Raw genomic sequence first — 21,157 nt, forward strand, 5'->3', positions numbered from 1 at the left:
CTTAATCCGTTTTTTTTCTGGCTGATTAATTTCTGTTTATTTTCTGGCTGGTTTTACCTCTATTTATTTCATTAAATATTTTTCCCTTTTCCATTACCCTGCATGCCATTTAATGCCTACGTGTGTGCATTTAAGGTTTATATTTATTTATTTGTACCATCAACTCACCGAGGAGGGAGGACGAGGGCGGAACCATTCTCAGCTAGTTTCTGTCATCCACTCGGGCCTGAAGCAGTGGTGCACAGGTCATCTGTCAGAACAACCACGGGTGCTAGGGCAACAGGACTTTTCTTCTTTTTACTTGTTTACCTTTTCTTAGACGCTATTTAACACAACATAATGGGGAGGTGTGGTTTGTTCCAATAGTTTGACAGAATAAAAACCAAGCGTCATGTCGCAACACGAGCTTTTCCTGGATTCAGCAGCACAGAGCGGTGCCCAGGAGACCCAGAGCAGGAGCAGGAGCCGGCTCGGGCTCGTCGTCACCGGGCTGGTGGGGGGGTCTCTGGTCGCCCTGTACGCGGTGGCCGCTCCGTTTGTTGCCCCCGCGCTGAGGAAGGTCTGCCTCCCGTTTGTTCCAGCCACCACGGCCCAGGTGGACAATGTGCTCACCGTGCTGCGGGCCAGGTCGGGCAGGCTGGTGGACATAGGCAGTGGAGATGGCAGGATAGTAAGTGAGGGTTCCTTTAAACTAAGATTTTTCTCTTCATCCTTTTGTGTTCGCTGTGACTGTGTCCTTTTCTGTTTATATTATGTTTTGTTTATATTGTCGTTTTCCTTTGTAGTTGTATATGCATACTAGTACAGCCTATTAGGCTACTAATTGAGTTATTAAAAGTAGTAAATTCAGGGAAGTATGTAAGTTATTGTACAGGGAGAATGGATGGGATAAGCTTAGACTTCTTCCCACTTCCTGAACATGTGTTGACCTTTTTTATTATTATTTTGTTGTTATTGTTTATCTGTTGTTATTATATATATATATTTTTTTTCATGTTCAAAATAATAATAATAAATTAAAAAATCAATCAACCAAACACAACCTCTGCTAAACAAGTCGTGGTGGTGATGTGGCCTCTTGGTTTTAGGGCTACTGCACACCTCGGTTTGTAGTGTGTCTCAGTCTGTTTGGGATGCGATGGACTCATAATGTAAGCAGCATCGAGTCCCTTCTACTCCACTGTTGCTTCTTTTACTGTTAGTGAACTTCTGTTAACCTCTCTGCTGTGCCAGAATTAACAATATTTCCAAGTTTAACAAAAAAGTAGCGATGCTTAAGGTTCTTGTCACCTTTATTTAAACATATTACAAGTAGCTGTATCTGTTCATTCTATTCATTTCACCTCTACAGTAGTTGAACATACGTTTCCTAACTTGTGCTTTGTTATTTTCCCATAACAAATCACACCTTTTTTCCTAAAATAAAAAACAAATTCAAACTTACCGGACAGAAAACCTATAAAAAAAATGCTGCTACAGTTGCTGTTGATATGTTGATGTTAATAACTTGTATCTCCTTGGTCTGGTAGGTGATTGCAGCAGCCAAGCATGGCTTTCAAGCATCAGGCTTCGAGCTGAACCCCTGGCTGGTGTGGTACTCTCGTTACAAGGCCTGGAGAGAAGGAGTCTACCGCTCCACCTCCTTCCACATCTCTGACCTGTGGAAGGTCAGTGATACCTGATTACTATGATTAAGTGCTAAATATAATATTCTGGAAATCAGCTGTGACTCAGTGAACTTTTGGGAAATTGTCTTGATAGAGAGACCAGCTATTTCTTTGATGTGAGAAAATGTAACCATTTAACATGTCTGTGTCTTCTCACTGTCATTCTATTGTTTCTCGTTCTTTTCCCAGGTCAGTTTTGCTCAGTATTCTAATGTTGTCATTTTTGGAGTCCCACAAATGGTGAGTTGTTCTGTTTGTGCTGCAGAAATTCCATTTTAATTATCATAATTTATCATTATTTTAATGTTATTTTGTTTTTTTCTTTCTGTATTTGCAGATGGACCAATTGGAGCTGAAACTGGCAAAGGAGTTGCCAAGTACAGCCAAGGTGGTGGCCTGCCGCTTCCCCTTCCCTACCTGGGTCCCTGAACATACTGCTGGAGAGGGCATAGACACTGTTTGGGTGTACGATGCCAAGGCATTTCAATCACAGCTGCAACAAGGAATGACAAGAGGGGCAGTGCCAGAACAAGAGGACACATCAGATAGAAGCACATAAATAACAACATACTGTATGTTGTCATCGTGATGAATAGGTTTCATATTTTTAATCAATGCAATTTCTACTCCAGGATGGAGCTGGAAGATCCTCTTTTATTATCAGTGTGTCTAGGTTAGACAATATTTAAACCTGAGCCTGAAGTGGCCTGAAGAATTCAACAAACATGTCATATGTACATGTATGTGACACATGTGGTGATGTTGGTGGAATGCAGGTGGTGATGGCCGGAGAAGATTCCTAACTGTAAAAAGTGGTACTGGCCATGAATATGATTGCATTGCATGGTGCAAATGTGTCAAGAAATTCTGCAATGCAGGTTTCTTTTTATACTGTGTATGATATCACTTCGCCCTTCCTTGACAGACAAAAGTGTTGCTAAGAGGCTGGTGAATATAAATGTACATGCAGTATCGTATGATGTGAAGTTATTCACGACATTGTGTTGAAGAGAGAACTGCTGTTGTGTGTCCTGCTTGTATGCTTGTGTATTTATTACAGTTTTTCTTAATTGCTAATAACTAAAATTCATTGTCTGAACCAAATCCTCACTGTTCTTAACCAATTTACTGGATCAATCACTTGTTCTGTGAAGCCATAAACAGTTTTTTGCAGCAAGACACAGTTTCCAGATCTAACTTCACTTTTTTTTGCAAAACTAAACACATTTTCAAGTAAAACACACTGTGCACCGTGATGTATAATGGTAAACTGAGGTTGCAAAAGTTAAACACAATTACAGCTTGAACTCAATATGTATATAACTTACAACTGTTCACAGCAAACAGGTCAGAGTGCTCAAGATGATGAAGGTTGAAGTTTGGGGGATATATATATATATATATATTGTAGGAAAATAATATTGTGAAGTGAAGTAGGGAGAGGAAATCCAAGAACGGTAATTTCAGGAGAAAATTGAGCAACTTTAACAGACCATGTTTTTGTTAATGAGGGGCCTTTTTTGTGTCTCACAACACAAGTCAGAGGTTTGGTGAAAGTAGTTGAGTTTTGTTTATTAGATACAGTTTTCAGAAAATCATAGAAAGAAAAGGGTCAGCAATGCTGTAAGACTAACAAAATGAACATGAAACTTTTTATATACATGAACTCGTTAAGTTGACTGGTTGCTCGTGGGTGCCATCTAGTGGTGGAAGCACTGCACAATCACATGTTGCATTGACAATGCCCTGGCCGCTCGCTGATGTTTTATGAATTGAAAATGTCTCTGTTAAATTACGAACTAAATGGCGACACCAAAGATAACCGGAACTTGAACTAAACACAAGCTGCAAATGTTTACTTTTAAATAGATAGCGGTTTTGCTCTGACTGCTTTGACTGTCCTGGGCTGGTCACTGTGGAGCAGCTGTAGCAGCCAGTCAAGATGGACACCGCTGAGGAAGGTAGCTAATATTAAAACCTGATTGCCCTAATTGTTTGCGTTAACGGGCAAAAGCGCTTATACTAACTATGCCTGTGTCAAATTTTAACTCACTTTCTACTGCTGTCGCTGTCAGGGACCGGTTCTACATTTTCTCAAACTATGGCCCAAGCTTCAGTAGAATTAAAGAAACCGTTAGCCAATTAGCCTGCTAACTAGCATTAGCCCACGTCCTTTAGCTACAGTACCAGCGGCTGCAAATAAAAAGAAACATCATGTGGTCTCTGTTGTTAAGCGTTCATAAAACTAACATTATGTCTACCAGCAGTGATTTGTGGTGCTGAAAAATGACGAAGACAGCCATGTCACGTTGAAGTAATTTGCAACCTGGCCAACAAGCTAGCACTGGATAAGTTTAATGCAACCGTTATCATAACATTACATCCAGCATGGGAACAAGCTAACGCTACGGTGAAACACCGCTCACCCCTGCAACCGGACAACACTGGTTTATCACAGTGCACTGATTTATAATCGTTACTGAGAATAGCATCTTCAGTAAGCTCTACTCCTGTTGTTGACATAAATCATGGACCAGTGTTAATGTAGTAATGTTGGACGTACTGCATGCGGCGTCAGTGTAACGTTAGACGGCTGCCCCGGCACAGTTTCCCTGAGCGCTGTTCATACTGCCGCTTATGAGAGAGACTGGCCATGAGCAGAGTGGTCAGGTTTCACAAATAGTGCTATTCTTTTGTATATTTCGATCATGACTGAATGTTTATATATATATATAAGTCATCAATAAGTAATGTCGGTATCCCAACTGGTGTTGTGCCTTCATATCCCGGGCCAGTAATAGTTATTTTGGTCATTCTGTGCCAGGTAATCCAAGATTATAGTTTGTCATACAGGCAGAACACGACCTGTGTGTGCTCTCTCTAGTCTCCACACACAAATCTCTGCGTGTTAATATTTTGAAAGGAGTTGATATGTCCGCTGTGTCATGAGTGTGGATCGCATGTCTGACCTACTGATGAGAAGTTAGGATAAAGGGAATACTATGCCTTTACAGAGGCAGCATTTTAACCCCTTTACTTTTTTCATACATTCGAATGTATAAAAAAATCAAAACAATTGATTCACCACATAAAGATTGTGCAAATTAGTAATTAAAACATTAAATGTTTTATTCACAAAAGTATTCAGACACTTTGGTGTGCCTCCTTTTTTGTCTTTCCTTGAAATACCATTGGGAGTGTCCAGAACTTGTTTCAGTTCTTTCTGTTGAACACTGACCTAGTTGGAACCAAACATGTGTACATAAGGTCCCACAACAAGTCATGAAGCTAGAGGAACTCTCAACAGACTTCTCAGATTAGATTGCAGTGAGGACAAGGTTAAAAATAAGAAACATTTCTAAAGCTTTGAGTGTTGTTTTGAGCACTGTAGCCTCAATAACTGTGGAACAAAAGAATTGAAGTTTGCCCAACAGCAACACTTGAGGACAAGGGTTTGTCTGTCAAACCAAAGTTCAGACTTAAGATGAAAATGGCAGTTCACAGGCATTTCCCACAGTGTGACATTGCTTGATGGTGTCTGAATACTTTTGCACTCAGAGAGTTCAGTTTTTAATTTTTCACTTCATTTATATGCTTGATTATTGAGTGCAGACTGGTTTGCATCATGAAGACATGCTTTTCTAAGTGATGTTATTGTGTTCCTTCTGTGCAGCGGACATCTGCAGGGTCTGTCGGTCGGAGGGGACCCAAGACAAGCCGCTGTACCACCCATGTGTCTGCACCGGCAGCATCAAGTTCATCCATCAGGAATGGTGCGTTCAGTGGCTAAGTTGTTCAGATCATCTTACAACATGTGTGCTTCCATTACCTTGTCAGGCCTTTCCCATCAATGTTTTAGCTTTATATTTTTAGTAAGACTGGTATCTGTCTACCTCATCGATTAGTTTGCTTGCTGACATGTGTTGCAACACTTAAAACATTCTCAGCGGAAGTTTGGATTTCTTGGTTTCCCTCATCAAACTCATCAAATACACAATCCAACAACTCCAAAACGCTCTCACAGACAAGTTGTGACCTGCACATTCACCACGCTATGAGATAATAATGGAACAATACGAGACTGAGTTGTTTTTCGAGGTAAATTCAGAGACTGCTTGCCAAAAACCTGCCTCAGACAGGAACGTGCATCAGTGGTTTTGCAGGAATGTACCTCGAAAACGACTCCGTCTCGTAATGTTACATTATTATCTCATAGCGTGGTGAATGTGCAGGTCATAACTTGTCTACCAGAGCGTTTTGGAGTTGTTGGATTGTGTATTTGATGAGAGGGAAACCAAGAAATCCCATTAGCCTCCGTAGCATAGCTCTGAGCAGCTCACGGCTCTGCTCCGCCGTTCTAAAAATAGCTTTAAGTTAGCATTAAGTTATCTGATTTGTTTTCACAGCCTATTGCAGTGGTTGAAACACAGCAGGAAAGAATACTGTGAATTATGCAAACACAGGTTTGCCTTTACACCAAGTAAGTTTTTTTTCTCAGTCTAATAACATTAAGCTTTAATTAGTTATACACTCCTGTAAGATAAGTATCTTATGATCCTCACTCTGTCTTCTCTTCAGTCTACTCTCCAGACATGCCCTCTCGCTTGCCTGTCCAGGATATCTTTGCAGGCCTGGTCACCAGTATTGGAACGGCCATCAGATACTGGTTCCACTACACACTAGTGGCCTTTGCCTGGCTAGGTGTGGTGCCTCTCACAGCATGTAAGTCCCATCATTTCATTGTAATATAGATTAAACAAAAGGAGATTTGATCAGCAGCTATCCTTTTGTTACCTCTGTGTGCTCATTACATAATCCCCAAGAGAGTGTGGGCAAAGTTATAGAGAAAAGAAATAATCAGCAGTATTTTACATTTTTAAAAGAACTGAAATCCTCGAACTTGGTATCCCTAGTAAATTCAGCATAATGTGCACCAACAAATTGCATGTTTTAAGCCACAAATGACTGCTTTTACTGAAGTGGAACTAAGCTTTCATTTGCTTACGGGCACAAAATATTGTTTTTGACAGTAAATGGAAGCAGCGTTTCAACAATTAGTAATTCAACTCGAAAGAGAATATTTGAGTCGACCTGCTGGTTTTCCAGTCAGAAGATTAACTTTTAAATAAACTAGCAACTGAATCTGTTTTTGCTGCCAGGCTCTGCTATCTCAGGTACTATGATAATGTATTTGCTGCTGTAAATAAATGATTTAATACAGCATGACATCCAGTAACATTCACGTAAGAGTTAGGAATTTGAAGCATAATTTTTTGTTATTGACATAACCATTTTCTATGTTGCTTTGCTAACAGGTCGTATCTACAAGTGTTTATTTACCGGCTCCGTGAGCTCTCTCCTTACCCTGCCATTAGATATACTGTCAACGTAAGTTTGCTCTGTCTCTCTCACTGCTCCTACATATCCTAGGTCTCTCTGTTTTCTGTGTCTTACATCTAACTGGAATTGGCTAAATAATTCATTTAAGATTATACTCTGTTTATTGATATGAGCACCTCCCTTCCATCTGTCATCTTTCCTTTTGGTTAGTTCTTTGTATTGGGAGTTGTGTTAGAAATTATTGTGTTTGTGTTGTGTCTTCTGTTCTTTCAGACAAAACCTACTTGCAGACTGTCTCCAGGGTTGTTTCGTGGTCACTTGCACACTGTGCGCCTTTATCAGCCTGGTGTGGCTGAGAGAGCAGATCGTCCATGGTGGTGCCCCCCAGTGGTTAGAGCAGAACCCACCCCCTTTGGTTCCCAACCAGCCCCAAGGCCCTGCACCAGCTAATGAGGTGGGCTCAGTTTACGCTAAACAGACATTAGCTTCCTTTTTTTTTTTCTTTAGCTGCACATAGAACAGCACAGGTACTTTATTAGATCCCGCATTTATTCTACCACCCGTTGCACTCTGCCACATTTGGCATATTGACAGGTTCCTATCTGTAAAAGATAAGCTAATGGAGTCTATAATTTAAGTTTACATAAGGCGTTAAATTTTAGTTTGATTAATGAGTGCGCTGGTATATTTAAAAGGAGACTATTATCACATGAAGTTTGATTAAAATCCGCTTTTCTGATTTAGCGAAAAATAATTATAGGAAGTTTAACTGCCTCTGCTCTTTGCTCGTTGCCAGTTTTGTTTTTGCCTGTGTGCTCCGGCCAACATTTCAATCTGAAAAGAAATTCAAATTTTTATGATAGAGAATGTGTTTGCCCAACTGGTAATCACATTTCTCCGTGTCTGTCAAGCCTGTCCATGTTAACTGCCAAATCCAAAACCGAGTATGGTTTATGAGCAAATAAAGAGCTGGGATACCTCATGTAACCAGTTGCTGTAGGGGAGGAGGAAACGTAAAGTCGTTCATTATGACTCCGCAGGTTCCAGGTGGTAACGCTGCCGCCAACGAACAGGCTGCTGCGGACGCCGCCGCAGCCCAGCAGCCTGCAGACCCCGCCGAGCCCGGCCTGGCTCCCGCCAACCCACAAGAAGCCGGCAACCAGGGAGACGAGGCCGAACTCGACGACGATGAAGACGATGATGGAGAGGACGACGAAGAAGAGGACGAGGAGGAGGACGAGGAAGGCAGGGAGGAGGGTGCCGCCGATGCCAATAATGGAGGACAAGGTCAGCGTGAGCATAAAAACTCCACTTTAAAATAGTAGTTCTCAAGCTCTTTATACATCCTTCCTAAAGTGGCAATCTTGATTTTCATTTAGATAAGTGTCTTTTAAGTCACCTTTTATCACCAAATGAGGCGGCACAGTGAGCCTATGACCCGCTGATGAAATTATATACAAGTCCTTGCATTTTGCCATTTTATGAACCGCCTGTCTGGTGTGACTCACTTGCGAAAAAGTCACAAGGAAGATAATTCTAACACAAAGTTAGTGGTGTGTGTGTAAGACACTTCAATTCAAATTAAAATCTCCAAGATTGCCACTTTAAAGATTTAGTGCTTGTACAGCTTTTTTAAAAACTAGCCATTTTCATTTTTCTATACTCGAGTGCATTAACCTTAACCTTTGCGAGAGAAAGCAACCCAAACAGTAATGGAACTGCAGAGGAATATAGGAGTTCTTACACTGTCCAATTCTCCTTTTTCAGAAGACTTGAACTGGAACGCTCTGGAGTGGGACCGTGCAGCAGAGGAGCTGACCTGGGAAAGGGTGAGAATCTGTTTTGTATCTGTTTCCTGCCCTATAAATGTGTGTGATGTAGCTAGGACATTGAGTCTAGGAAGGTGACCGCTGGTAGGCAGATACATTTGGGCTAAAAGTCTCTGTTACAAGTAATATAAGTATTATAAGATGTAATTGACACTGTTCTCTCCATCTATCAGATGTTGGGTCTGGATGGATCCCTAGTCTTCTTGGTAAGTGACAATCTTTCTACCCAATGTGGCTAACAAGCACTTAATGAGGAACAACTGTGCTTATTCATGCAATAGGCTTTATGCACAGCTCCACTACTTCCTGATCTTGAGCCAGCTCCTTTATTTCCTGTTTTACATTATTGGACAAACTGATTAATCCAGTTGTGTCTGAGCTGTGCATAAAGCCAATTATCCAGTCAGCTGATCATGTGGCAGCAGTGCAGTACATAAAGGTCATACACTCAAACATCATAGGGACTTTTGACCAGGACATGGATGTTGGTATCAGACAGACAGGTTTGAGTACTTCTCAAACTGCTGTAATGATGAAGAGTAAGCTGAATGAAATGCTACAGGAGTTCTCACAGCTTCCTCCTACCTGCTTTAGAGTGAATCTTTTGCCAGAGTGGGACGAATGACAGACCTGTACACCTACACATCTATACATCTATACAGCGTGGACATGTGTCAATGGATGGAAGTGAACACAGCTATGTAAATAAGCCAAAATAAATTAATTTGAAGTTGAGGAAAATATCAAAACCACACAAACAACCAGCTCTCCTTACAGTGAAAATAGTAATTAGGTTGTGAAAAAAGTTGTTTTATGCAAATCCTTCCTCCCACAAATGCGTACAACAGAGGTGCCAAGTTAAAAGTGAGCCACATAATCACATGGGTCACATTGATTAGACACATTGAAATATACCAGCAGCATTTCTCTTTAACTACCTCAATGTAATGACTGAAATTAGTGAAACTGTGTGTGTGTGTCCTCTCTAGGAGCATGTCTTCTGGGTTGTGTCTCTCAACACACTCTTCATCCTGGTCTTTGGTAAGTCCAACCTGCTGTGTAGTGAGAAATTGTTGAGCTTTCAGTATATTAGTGTTGCACAGAGATGTCATTATCTGTATCTTTACCTATTAAACCCCAAAATGATATATATTTTCTACCTTCTCATACTGTGCTTTTCATCAGTTTTTTTCTCTCATTGTTTTTTAAAACTACAGACTTTGCACTTCTAACCTTTATTCTAATATAATTTGCAGGGGTACAATCAAAATCCTCTTGCCAGACACACACTGCTATTAATTAACTGTTAATTAATGCCGCCTCCACCAGAGTGAGACATTAATAGACGAGACATGCCGCCAGACGGAGGCAAACTCATCAAACAGAGATGCTGCAGTGAGGAAGTGTAGAAAATAAAAATGGGCTTTCCTTTATTTTCCAAGTAATAACGAGAACATTCAGATATGAAGAATACTGAGCTCCATCTCATTATCTTTCCCTTTTCAACATATTTAGATTGGGACACACCCCTGCTGTATATTATTGTATGAAGACTACTTAGTTTAGGTTTAGACATGTTTTTCTGCAGATCAACCACACTATCAATTCTGACCCAACCTCAATATCTCCCTCTAGCTTTTTGTCCATATCACATCGGACATTTCTCAGTGGTTGGACTGGGCTTTGAAGACTACGTAAGTGCACAGCAAGGCATGAGGCGACACTTGACCTGTCTGATTGTTACTAGCTCTGGGGTTTGTCTTGCAGTTTTGGAATTTATGTGATATTTTATTTTGTTGCAGGTCAAAGCTTCACATTTTGACGGCCTCATCACCACCATACTGGGGTACATTCTTCTGGCTGGGGCTCTTATGGTCTGCCACGTATCCTCTGCAGTGGTCAAATCACCCACAACATTTCTGATAGCTCGTGTCCCTAACCCCTAACCCTGATGTGGTTGTGTTGTTTGAAGCTGTATCAGGATAAGCATTGTCTTTTCTTTAGTGTATTTTATTGCAAAATTATTTGGAATTTCTGTAATACAGTACCCAAAGTAGGTCCACCACTTTATTCTTAATCAAAATTTAAGTTGTCTAGTCATACAAAGAACCTCAAGAGGAAATTTGCTCCAAGCATTGAAATGTTAGGAAAGCTAAATGAGCTAAATGACAGACTGGGTTTTATTGATCTCACAGTTTGTCAGTCCTTAACTGTTCCTCCTTTAGGCTCTGGCTTCATTAGTGAAGTTCCAGCGGTCGAGGCGTCTCCTGGGCGTCTGCTACATCGTTGTCAAGGTAAATTAGACATGCACGACTGGGATGTTTCCAGAAAGTCTTGTTTTGTTTTTGTTAAACCATCAACATTCAGTCGAAACAGCAATTAGGCAAATTATGATTACTAGGCAAATTATGAAAATGGAAACTAAATGGTATTTTTGTTTCTCTCACAGGTGTCCCTGCTGGTTGTCATGGAGATTGGCTTGTTCCCACTGATTTGTGGTTGGTGGCTTGACATTTGCTCGCTGGTAAGATTCTTCTGCAGCCAACTGACGCCGTCACTCCAGTTTAATGAAACAGACTGAATGCAGCACACATAGATTTGATGAAAAATAACACATCAGTATTTACAATTATCACACCAGTTCATAAAAGTTTATTTATAGAAAGCTATTTCCATTAGTGTTAAAACTAGTTCTGGGCATAGGTGAATTTTTCCGAAGACACTCAAAAAATGAGTGACCTATGCGTGAACAAACTGCTTGAGAAAGCTGTTCTACTATAATATTTGGTATTGAAAAATAGTATTCAATAAGATTTACTTTGGTGTTTAGTTTTTTATTTTGTTAAACACGAAAAAAGTTGGGCAGTCTTACACAGGTTCTGTCTCCATGTGGACTAAGTTCTTTCCTTAACTACCTCGCCCAACTTAGTGAATAAATTAACGTGCGATAATAATGATCTTATAGCGCGATAAGGGTCTGGCATTAACGCAGCACGTTAACGTGGTTAATGGCCCAGCACTAGTTAAAGCAGAAGTAAGTGATATATTTGTGTTAATATAAGTCTTAAATAGTTATATCTTCCAGCAATCACTTACATAGAGTGTTTGGACCGAAACACGGGTCTGTCAGTCCCTCTGCTCTGCTCTGAGCCGAGGAGAAAACTTTTCTCGTATCCTACAGTTTTTATCCAATGAGGAGAGAGAACGGCATGCAGGGCTGTGTGTGCAGCCAAGGGATGCGCGTGAATGTGGTGACGTAGGGACGAGGACTGTTATGGTGCGTTCAAGGCAACTCGTAACTCGTGTTTTTCCGACCTGTGAAGTCGTACCAGTTCCATCTGGTACGACTTCACAGGTCGGAAGTTACGAGTGGCCGTTATAGTGACTTTTACCGGTAAAACAGGTCGGAAAAACACGAGTGGGTTGCCTGAAACGCTACAAAGTCGTAAGTTGTGACTTGAAGCTGTAATTTACGGTTTTCAAAAGCCTGCCTGGAACGCAGCATTAGCCAAAACGACCGGATCGCTTACTTCTGCTTTAAAACACAGACTGACAGAGCTCCTGTTCCTTTGTTCATTGCAGGAGATGTTTGATGCAACACTAAAAGACAGAGAGCAGAGCTTCGACTCGGCTCCCGGTACCACCATGTTCCTCCACTGGCTGGTCGGCATGGTCTACGTCTTCTACTTCGCCTCTTTCATCCTTCTACTCAGAGAGGTAACGTAAAGGACTTGAGCCAGTCACAGCCGCTCACCGTGAGCTCACAAACTGCTCATCATACTCTTAACTGTCTGACCTGTGGATGTGTTTGTGTGCAGGTGCTCCGGCCCGGTGTGCTATGGTTCCTGAGGAACCTGAATGATCCAGACTTCAACCCAGTCCAAGAGATGATCCACCTGCCCATATACAGACATCTGCGGAGGTTTATTCTCTCTGTGGTGAGTCAGCCGTTCCTCCTCTTCTGCTTTTCATCAAGCCTGACCTTCAGATTTCTGTGTACTAAAAGTTAACATAATCATATTTAGTGAAAATGATTTAGTTGAGACAAAGAGAGAGTTTGAGAAAAGGAAAAACAACAAGAATAATACAAAAGGTCTAAATTAATTAGAGTACATGTAGCCTGCAGGGGCATGTTCCTGTTTAAAGGGTCAGCTCATCCACGTTGCAAATAAATCCTCTGTGGTTTCCCCCTCCAGAAATCCAGCCACACAGATTGTTCAGTTTCTGCGTTTGCCAAGGTTTCAAAATATCCATCTTTGTCTCTATCCGAGTACAATTGAGCTGATCAAATTGAATTTGTGCTGCTCATATGCTCATATTTATGATTTCATATTTTAAAATGACATTGGAAATAAACTTGTCTTTCCAAAAACTTTCCCAATTCAGTCTCTGGATATCCACATAATGCAATATGTACCGGATCTACTTTCCATTTAACTTATTTTGTGTAAATATATTTGACAGTGTGTTTGTGACTTAGAGTAATGGAAAAGTGCTTCTAGAGAAATATCACTGTTGAGATTTAAAATTTCCATGGTCCCATAAATGCGTGGCAGAGGAAAGTGGATTATGTATTTTACTTGACTTGGATAAACTAGGCCTTAAATTTACTTTGTTACTTAAACTTAGAAAACTCGAAATAAAGGGGGAAGGGGGGGCACTGATGATTATTGATTATTGTTGAAGGGGAATCTACTGCCTGTTGTGTTCACAGCACTGCTTCTTGTAACTTCATGTGCTGTCCTATAAGAGAACAGGAATTCTACACTTGTGTGCCAAAATTTTATATGTGTGTGTTTCCAGGTGGTGTTTGGTTCCATCGTTTTGTTGATGCTCTGGCTTCCTGTCAGAATCATCAAACTGCTCTTCCCAACCTTCCTTCCTTACAACGTCATGCTCTACAGGTACAGATGACAACAGCTCAAGTTACCATTTAAATTGTGTTTAGACCTGTTGCTAGAGAACCTGAGGTGACATTTAGTAAAAACTGAATTGTGTCAAGCTGTGTTTTTTTATTTTGTTCTCCCTGCAGCGATGCACCGGTTAGCGAATTGTCGTTAGAACTGCTGTTGCTTCAGGTCGTGCTGCCAGCGCTGTTGGAGCAGGGTCACACTCGCCAGTGGCTCAAACGGCTCGTCCATGCCTGGACATTCACAGCTGGATACATGCTGTAAGCCTGAGGCACACACACACATACAAGCTGCAAACACATACATATACAAGCTGCAAACACATGCACATACATATACAAGCTGCAAATTTAGATTTAAAATAGCATGGAGCACGGAGGCAACTTTATAGATAAAGTTGACTTTTAAAGGGATTGTTCAACATTTTGGCAAATTGGCCTATTGCCATAATCCCTATAGTTTTAGGAGTAGAACGGCGGAGCAGAGCTGCAAGCTGCACACAGCTACGCTGTGGAGGCTAATGGAATTTCTTGGTTTCCCTCATCAAACTTATCAAATACACAATCCAACAACTCCGAAACGCTCTGGTGGACAAGTTGTGACCTGCACATTCACCACGCTATGAGATAATAACGGAACGTTACGAGACGGAGTTGGCGCCGATAGTGGCCGATGGCTGCAGTTTTTTTCCACAGCGCCATAAACTGCTTCTTCGGAGGTAAATTCATGCACATGCATGTTCCCTTCTGGGGCAGTTTTTCGGCAAGCAGTCTCTGTATTTGCCTCAAAAACAACTCTATTACGTTTCGTTATTATCTCATAGTGTGGTGAATGTGCAGGTCACAACTTGTCCACAAGAGCGTTTTGGAGTTGTTGGATTGTGTATTTGATGAGTTTGATGAGGGAAACCAAGAAATCCCATGAGCCTCCGTAGCGTAGCTCTGAGCAGCTCGCGGCTCTGCTCTGCTGTTCTAAAAATAGCTTACACCGACAATTAAATGTAACGAAACTACTCCTAAAACTAATAGGGATTATGGCAATGGGCCAATTTGCCAAAATGTTGAACTATCATCTGTCATCACTTCATAGAAAGTGCCTCAGCCACAGTAAATCCTCAAATCATAATTGTCCCTTTGTGCCCAGTGTCATGTTACAATGATTGTGACGTAATGACACAGTAACTGCCCCACAGTGACCTTCACTCATACCTACTGGGGGACCATGAAGACGAGGACAACCAGCCAAATAACAATCCTCCCGGTCGCCATAACAACAACCGAATCCCTGGCCTGGGGGAGGGGCTTCACGCTGCTCACCAGGCCATTCTGCAGCAGGGCGGTCCGGTGGGTTTCCAGCCGTACCACCGCCCGGTCAACTTTTCCCTCAAGGTGACCACTGCCTTACAGTTCTTCATGTTTTGTTGCCACTTTTCAAGCTGTTGACATGATTCTATCTATTGCTTTGTGTGTTCTGTTGTGTAGATCGTTCTGTTGGTTGTCTTCATGTGTGTGACGCTGCTACTGGCCAGTCTGATCTGCCTCACATTACCTGGTAAGTTGTGGCCACAAGCAGGAGCTGCTCTGCTCTAATCGTTCTTCCCGCCTCATTCTTACCGTCCTCCTCTCCCTCCTCTCCCAGTGTGTGTGGGTCGGTGGCTCATGTCTTTCTGGATGGGCAGCGCCATGGTCCACGAGCTGTACACGGCGGCCAGCGGGCTCTACGTCTGCTGGCTGTCCATCCGAGCCGCCACGGTGCTGCTGTCCTGGATGCCGCAGGGGCGGACCGTCATCATGCTCAAAGTGCACGAGTGGACGCTCATGGTAACGCAGATGTCTCCGTAGTCTCCCAGCCTGTGTCAAGAATAAAGCTGCTTCCGTCATATATGGCAAACTGTTTTTTTTTATTCTGATGTGCCGTGGAAAACAGATCCTGAAGACGGTCGTGGTGGCCGTCCTGTTAGCCGGCGCGATTCCTCTGCTGCTGGGTCTGCTGTTTGAGCTGGTCATCGTCGCTCCTCTCAGAGTCCCACTGGACCAGACGCCACTCTTCTATCCCTGGCAGGTAGGACCATGGAGTGTGAATGTGTGTGTGTGTGCTTATCATACACGGCTCTTGATTATTTACATCTGAGAAATCATTCTGTTCATTTAGTATTTCATCTTATCAGAAGGACTGGATATCAAACCTCATTATTATTCTGGAGCAGTAGTGAAAACTTCCATTGACATCATTTGTTTTTGTGCGCAGCAAAACTCACCTCTACTGTCAAAACTCTCCGTTTGCTCTCAGTCTCTCGTTGAAGGACATAGAAACAGCTTTTAGAAACTTGATCCTGACACTGTGTCTTTGATGTTAACTGTCTGACGTCTGTGTGGCAGGACTGGGCTCTCGGCGTGCTCCATGCTAAAATCATCGCTGCCATCACACTGATGGGGCCCCAGTGGTGGCTCAAAACCGTCATCGAGCAGGTCAGTGACACATCCCTTGAGCTTCGTAGGGTAATTGTCGAGTACTTGTAAAAAAAAAAATATCCACAATATGTCCACTGAAACTCACCTCTTCCAAACTGTCATTTAGAAGAATATTCAAAGAACTAATCCAGGTTGTGCTGGAGGTAGTCCTTTATTGAGGACTAAATCGGGCTGGTACAGGAATGTGAAATGATGATGTAAAATAAACCTGTCAGCGTCTCCCTCCTTGCGGCTGCAGGTGTATGCTAATGGAATCCGAAACATCGATCTCTATTTCATCTTGCGGGGGCTGGCGGCTCCGGTCATCTGCGTGCTGCTGCTGTCTCTCTGCGTGCCCTACACCATCTCTAAAGGCATCACACCGCTGCTCGGTGAGTCTTAATGTGGGGTTATGTGTCTGGTAACGCTCCCTAACAAGCACCAGCTTTCAAAGTAATGGAGATAAAAGGGGGCAGATTCAGCCCCCCCCCCCTCCTTTTTCCCTATTGCCCTCTTCACTTCTCCAGTTTCTCATCCATCACCCACTCTCTGTGAGGAGGGTCACAGAAAATCCTAATGAAGAATAATAGCTCTCAGCTTTTATCTTCTAGAATTAAGGATGTTTCATATTCATTGACCAGTTACATTAATACTGACACAATAGACCATTTAACCACCATTCAATGGATTTGTTTGACTTTGCAAATACCATGTTCTTGCTTACATACTATTTAAGCGGCATGTTTTTAAAGGACAATTCCGGGCTAATTCAACCTGGGGTTATAGTTTCCTAATATTTTAGGTCTAAAAGAAGGATTCTGAAGATTTTCTGTTTTGCAGTAGCTCTGTCTGTCCCCGCATCGCCACGGCAGCAGTGAAAGGGAGCTGACCAATCTCACGCTGTTTAGGCTGTTTACATCCCTGAAAACCGCAATTTTCCCACAGTGTCATGGCTATTCCAACATACACTAAGGGGTTTGTTTACTTCAAGTAAGCGGACATGTTTGTAAACAGAGCTGTAATGCAAAGTCTTGCACAAACTCGCAAAGTCTCACGTGAGAGTCAAGTTGACGGCTAACAATGTTTACAGGTCCTCTGAAGTGTTCCCGTTTGTTTTATCAACAAAGGAATATCAACGTGTTCGTAGCTGTAAGAGTAACACCTCGTCCTGACATACAGCGAGCGAGCGAAGCGGCAACGAAAACTCGCGCGAAGGTGTCCTGATATGCAGCGTGACGATTTTGTCGCGAGTATATTCTATTGGTTCAGAATCCAAACCAATCAAATTATCAAGGGACGTAAACAAACTTGCGGCGCTATTCTGAGATTCCTGGCATTTCCTGGTTGCCGTTTTTCACATCTTTGAGTGTTTTTTCCTCTCATATTCTCCTCTCTCTGATAACTTGCTTGTCAACAGAAAGCAGCGTGTACTTATCAACCAATAAGAAGTGTTTAGGGGCGGGACACCGCCGCGAAATGTCGTCCAGATAGAGACAACGCGAGCGATAATTTCAGGGTTGAGCGACATCGCTGGACGGCGCGATGTCGCTCGCGGCATGTCAGGACAGGCTGATTGAAAAGTATGCATTCTAATCACTTTTCCTCGCTCGCGTCGCTGTCGCATCGCTGTATGTCAGGACGGGGTGTAAGCCTCAGTATGTTTACAGGTAGAATAAACATTTTTAAAAAATCTTCAGATTCCTTCTTTTAATATTAGGAAACTACAGCTCCAGGTTGAATTTGCCTGGAAATGTCCTTTAATCTATCCATAGCTTCCTTTCAGAAATACTTAATTCTTAAACTTACAAATAATGCTTTTATTGGAATACAGGTTTTTTTAATGCTAATTATGTCATTCACTTCCATAACATTTCAAGACAAATCAAAGAATTAAAGAAGACTTCCATCATTAATAGTTGTCAGTAATAACTAACTGTAAACTTACCAAATTAAAGAGAACTTGTAGCTGGGGTGTAGCTTCAGGTTTACTTTTAAACATGAAATGAGTTTGTTTTGCATACAGATTAAATTAGAGACTGTGGCAGATGAGATTCAGACGGAGGTAACAGACACTCTTGGATGTCATCATGCCACAGCGCAGCATACTAATGTTGGCACACGGCTCATCTGAGCAGTGCTTTTTATGCAAATCCGACCCAAGGCACCAATTTCACTTTGTTTTCGATGCTGACTAGAACAACACTCGCATTTAAACAGCAAGTCAGTTAAGAGTTTCCAGCCTCTGTGGAGATGAGGATTTCAGGATTTCAACCAGTGTCCATGATTGTTTTTTTTGTCTTTGAATCACTCTGTTCCCTGAACTCTATTCTGGACTTTCCTGTTAAATAAAAGTTATTAGCTGTCCGTCATCCTCCTGCTCTGTCCCTCTCCACTCCGGTCTGTTAGCTCCTAGAGACAGGGCAGCACAGACAGTCATTGTTCCACTCATTATTATGTTTTCTCTTTCCTTCCTTCACCCCCTCCCCCAACCCTCCCTCTCCCTCTCCCTGCAGGTGTGCAGCCAGAGATGCAGACCCTGGTGGAGAGGAGGATCTATCCGTTCCTGCTGATGGTGGTCATACTATTGGCCATTCTGTCCTTCCAGATACGACAGTTCAAACGCTTATACGAACACATCAAAAACGACAAGTCAGTGCTCCACTAAATTCTGTCCTTTTCTTTTCAATTTAAAGACAGTAAACCTTGATTTTACAAATGATTTACATTCAAATTATCAAATAATATTGTGAAAAATTGGGACAATTACTACAGTACTAAACAGATAGTACAAGCTGTAGATCAGTTGGCATTCTAGTAAATTATCAGCAGTAGGTGGATGGGGGTGCTACTGATGGCATACAGAAAACAATGGTAATAATGTCTCAGTAAAAATTTCATGAAAAATCACTTTCATAGCTCTTGAGAATAAAATAAGCAACAGAGTGTTAAATACATTACAAATCAAGTTACATCTACAGCTGCCACGCGGCAACTTCAACTTTAGCTCTTTTTGTCATTTTAGCCATCTGGAAATGGTTTGTAATAAACATTGATGTGGAGCAGAAAGAGAGTCTCCCCAGTGGGACATGGGGCAGTTGAAGGAGAGGCAACGATGCTGCATGACCTGAATGTGAGCCAAAGCTGTGCTCAGAGTCATAACTCAGTTGAATGTTAACACACACATTAAAACACTGAGCGTATCCTGCACTTTCAGAGGATATCATTAACTCCGATTGATAGTCAATAAATCCATTTAGACGTCATAGAAAAGAGATGCTTCAGAAGTTTCCTGAGAATCACTTTTGAGTTTTCCCTACATCCACTGGGTACCGTTAATACAGCATACGATGCTGACGGTCATTATTAGTGTCATTATATTTGTTCCTTAGCTGACCTACTGTGTACTGTATATTAGTGTTAACTGTTTTCATCTGTTCATTTTTAACGCTCAAATATTTAATTTCTCACTTATTTGTTTATTTAACAGGGGCAGTACACAGCTCTCAGCCATACCAGAGTTAGCTACTAGCTCATTTTCATCTGTAGTCCTCAGCAGGAACAGAGAACATGACGTGTTAAGACAGAAATCTAACACTATCTAATAAGCACATATGAACACAAACAAATATAAAAACATTGTCACAAAGACAGCCTTTTCAGACAACAACAATAACAAAGTTATCAGCTGAAGAAAAAATTCAGCGACAACAAGTAACTTTTCCTACAGATAAAATCTCAAAGATCCACTTTACAGGATTTAAGTTCTAGGAGAATCAGTGAGTTCACAAAAAAACAACTTTCAGTCATTGTGGCTGTAATTATTGTTGGGGCTGGGAGAAAAAGACATATTTATTCTTAGAGCATAATTATGTCAAAATCATCCCTCCTCCCCTAAAGGTCCTCTCTAATGTCTGAAGTAGGCGTCTTTCACTGATTTGCTCTATTGTTCATAGTCAACTCCATGCTTAGATATTACAGCAATAATTCATGATATGGCAATAGTCTGCTGTTTCATATTCTCTTGTCTCACTGGATATTGTTGTTGTTTTTTTCACACAAACCTAAGAACTCCTTTATGAGGAGACAAAATGTGCCATTCCATTATACATGAAATAATTTAAATTTCTCCATTGTTGTGTCTTTGTAGTAGTTGATTACCCTTTAACAGGCACAACACAGAGGGAATGACACATGAACACAGAGTACCACAAACTACTGAGTTGCTGTGCAATAAAAAGAAAGAAAATATCCAGTTTTTTGGGATTTGATTGAGTAGTATGTGTAAAATCCTGGTGTCGGATGGAGATGTAAGAAAGCAAGGAGTATAAAAAAGCAAAGAAATGGCCAATCACCCTGAGGGTGAAGCACAGAACGAGCCAGACCTACAGAACTATAAGCACTGTAGAGTTGTGTAAATAATGAATAATAACAATAAAAACTGCTTTCTAAAGAGCTGTCTTCTCTGTTTCTATTGCAGATACTTGGTTGGACAGAGACTTGTGAATTACGAACGCAAGACAGGCAGGAGCACCTCCTCCTACAGCACCTCCCCGTAGACCTGACACCACTGTTGGATCAGTGGAGCCGTCTCGCTCGGCCCGGCACCGGGAGCTAAGATCAGCTCCTGCGGTGAAACCCTTTTTGTTTCCTCTCTGCTCGGCTGTCAGCCTCAAACACAGTCTGTAAACATCCGACTGCTCTCTGGTTATTCTTATTCACCGACATCCACTGCAACCACAGGGTGGGACACAGAGGCCATGAGGAGCGAAGACAAAAGACAAGAGAGTCTCAGCTTAATTTCTCAACCAGGTTATTATCCAGCCTGTACAAACTGTCAGCGTGACAGAACAACAACACAGGTGACTGCCCATCCTGTCTAATGTGTCCATGTCTGTCCTGAAGGCGGCTGACATTTAAATTGTAAAGGTTTGAGATGAAGTCAGGTCAGTTGAGCATAGCTT

At 41.8% G+C, this 21,157-nt stretch overlaps 2 protein-coding genes across 3 annotated transcripts; both read left to right on the plus strand.

Annotated features, from left to right (window-relative positions):
- Positions 1–236: 236 nt before the first annotated feature.
- On the plus strand, positions 237–2,982 carry atpsckmt (fATP synthase c subunit lysine N-methyltransferase). The gene is made up of 4 exons (XM_085805897.1): positions 237–670; positions 1,530–1,667; positions 1,857–1,907; positions 2,005–2,982. Exons 1-4 carry the CDS (start codon positions 392–394, stop codon positions 2,224–2,226), a joined length of 690 nt encoding a protein of 229 aa, XP_085662023.1. The 5' UTR covers positions 237–391; the 3' UTR covers positions 2,227–2,982.
- Positions 2,983–3,386: 404 nt separating this feature from the next.
- Positions 3,387–20,887, plus strand: LOC146971349 (E3 ubiquitin-protein ligase MARCHF6-like). Of its 2 annotated transcripts, none has more exons than XM_085805898.1 (26): positions 3,387–3,628; positions 5,341–5,440; positions 6,074–6,147; positions 6,246–6,389; positions 6,983–7,055; positions 7,281–7,461; positions 8,048–8,294; positions 8,775–8,836; positions 9,010–9,042; positions 9,826–9,877; positions 10,472–10,530; positions 10,639–10,719; positions 11,062–11,130; positions 11,286–11,360; positions 12,419–12,553; positions 12,655–12,774; positions 13,640–13,740; positions 13,869–14,006; positions 14,939–15,134; positions 15,228–15,297; positions 15,385–15,566; positions 15,673–15,807; positions 16,125–16,214; positions 16,456–16,588; positions 18,710–18,845; positions 20,674–20,887. In XM_085805898.1, exons 1-26 carry the CDS (start codon positions 3,610–3,612, stop codon positions 20,750–20,752), a joined length of 2,784 nt encoding a protein of 927 aa, XP_085662024.1. In that variant the 5' UTR covers positions 3,387–3,609; the 3' UTR covers positions 20,753–20,887. The 2 variants fall into 2 exon arrangements, with proteins under 2 accessions (XP_085662024.1, XP_085662025.1); XM_085805899.1 differs by having other exon boundaries at positions 8,778–8,836.
- Positions 20,888–21,157: the final 270 nt, after the last annotated feature.

Source organism: Trachurus japonicus, chromosome 17 (genome assembly GCF_045865225.1).
Source record: "Trachurus japonicus isolate A0001 chromosome 17, Traja_1.0".
In the NCBI taxonomy this organism is placed as follows: Eukaryota; Metazoa; Chordata; class Actinopteri; order Carangiformes; family Carangidae; genus Trachurus; species Trachurus japonicus.

Bases quoted from the DNA above. Each gene is read 5' to 3' on its own strand.
- atpsckmt (XM_085805897.1), top strand. From the start codon at position 392: ATGTCGCAACACGAGCTTTTCCTGGATTCAGCAGCACAGAGCGGTGCC. The intron at 1,668-1,856 runs GTCAGTGATACC...TTCTTTTCCCAG, and splicing joins ACATCTCTGACCTGTGGAAG to GTCAGTTTTGCTCAGTATTC. The intron at 1,908-2,004 runs GTGAGTTGTTCT...CTGTATTTGCAG, and splicing joins TTTTTGGAGTCCCACAAATG to ATGGACCAATTGGAGCTGAA.
- LOC146971349 (XM_085805898.1), top strand. The intron at 5,441-6,073 runs GTGCGTTCAGTG...TTGTTTTCACAG, and splicing joins AAGTTCATCCATCAGGAATG to CCTATTGCAGTGGTTGAAAC. The intron at 6,390-6,982 runs GTAAGTCCCATC...CTTTGCTAACAG, and splicing joins TGTGGTGCCTCTCACAGCAT to GTCGTATCTACAAGTGTTTA.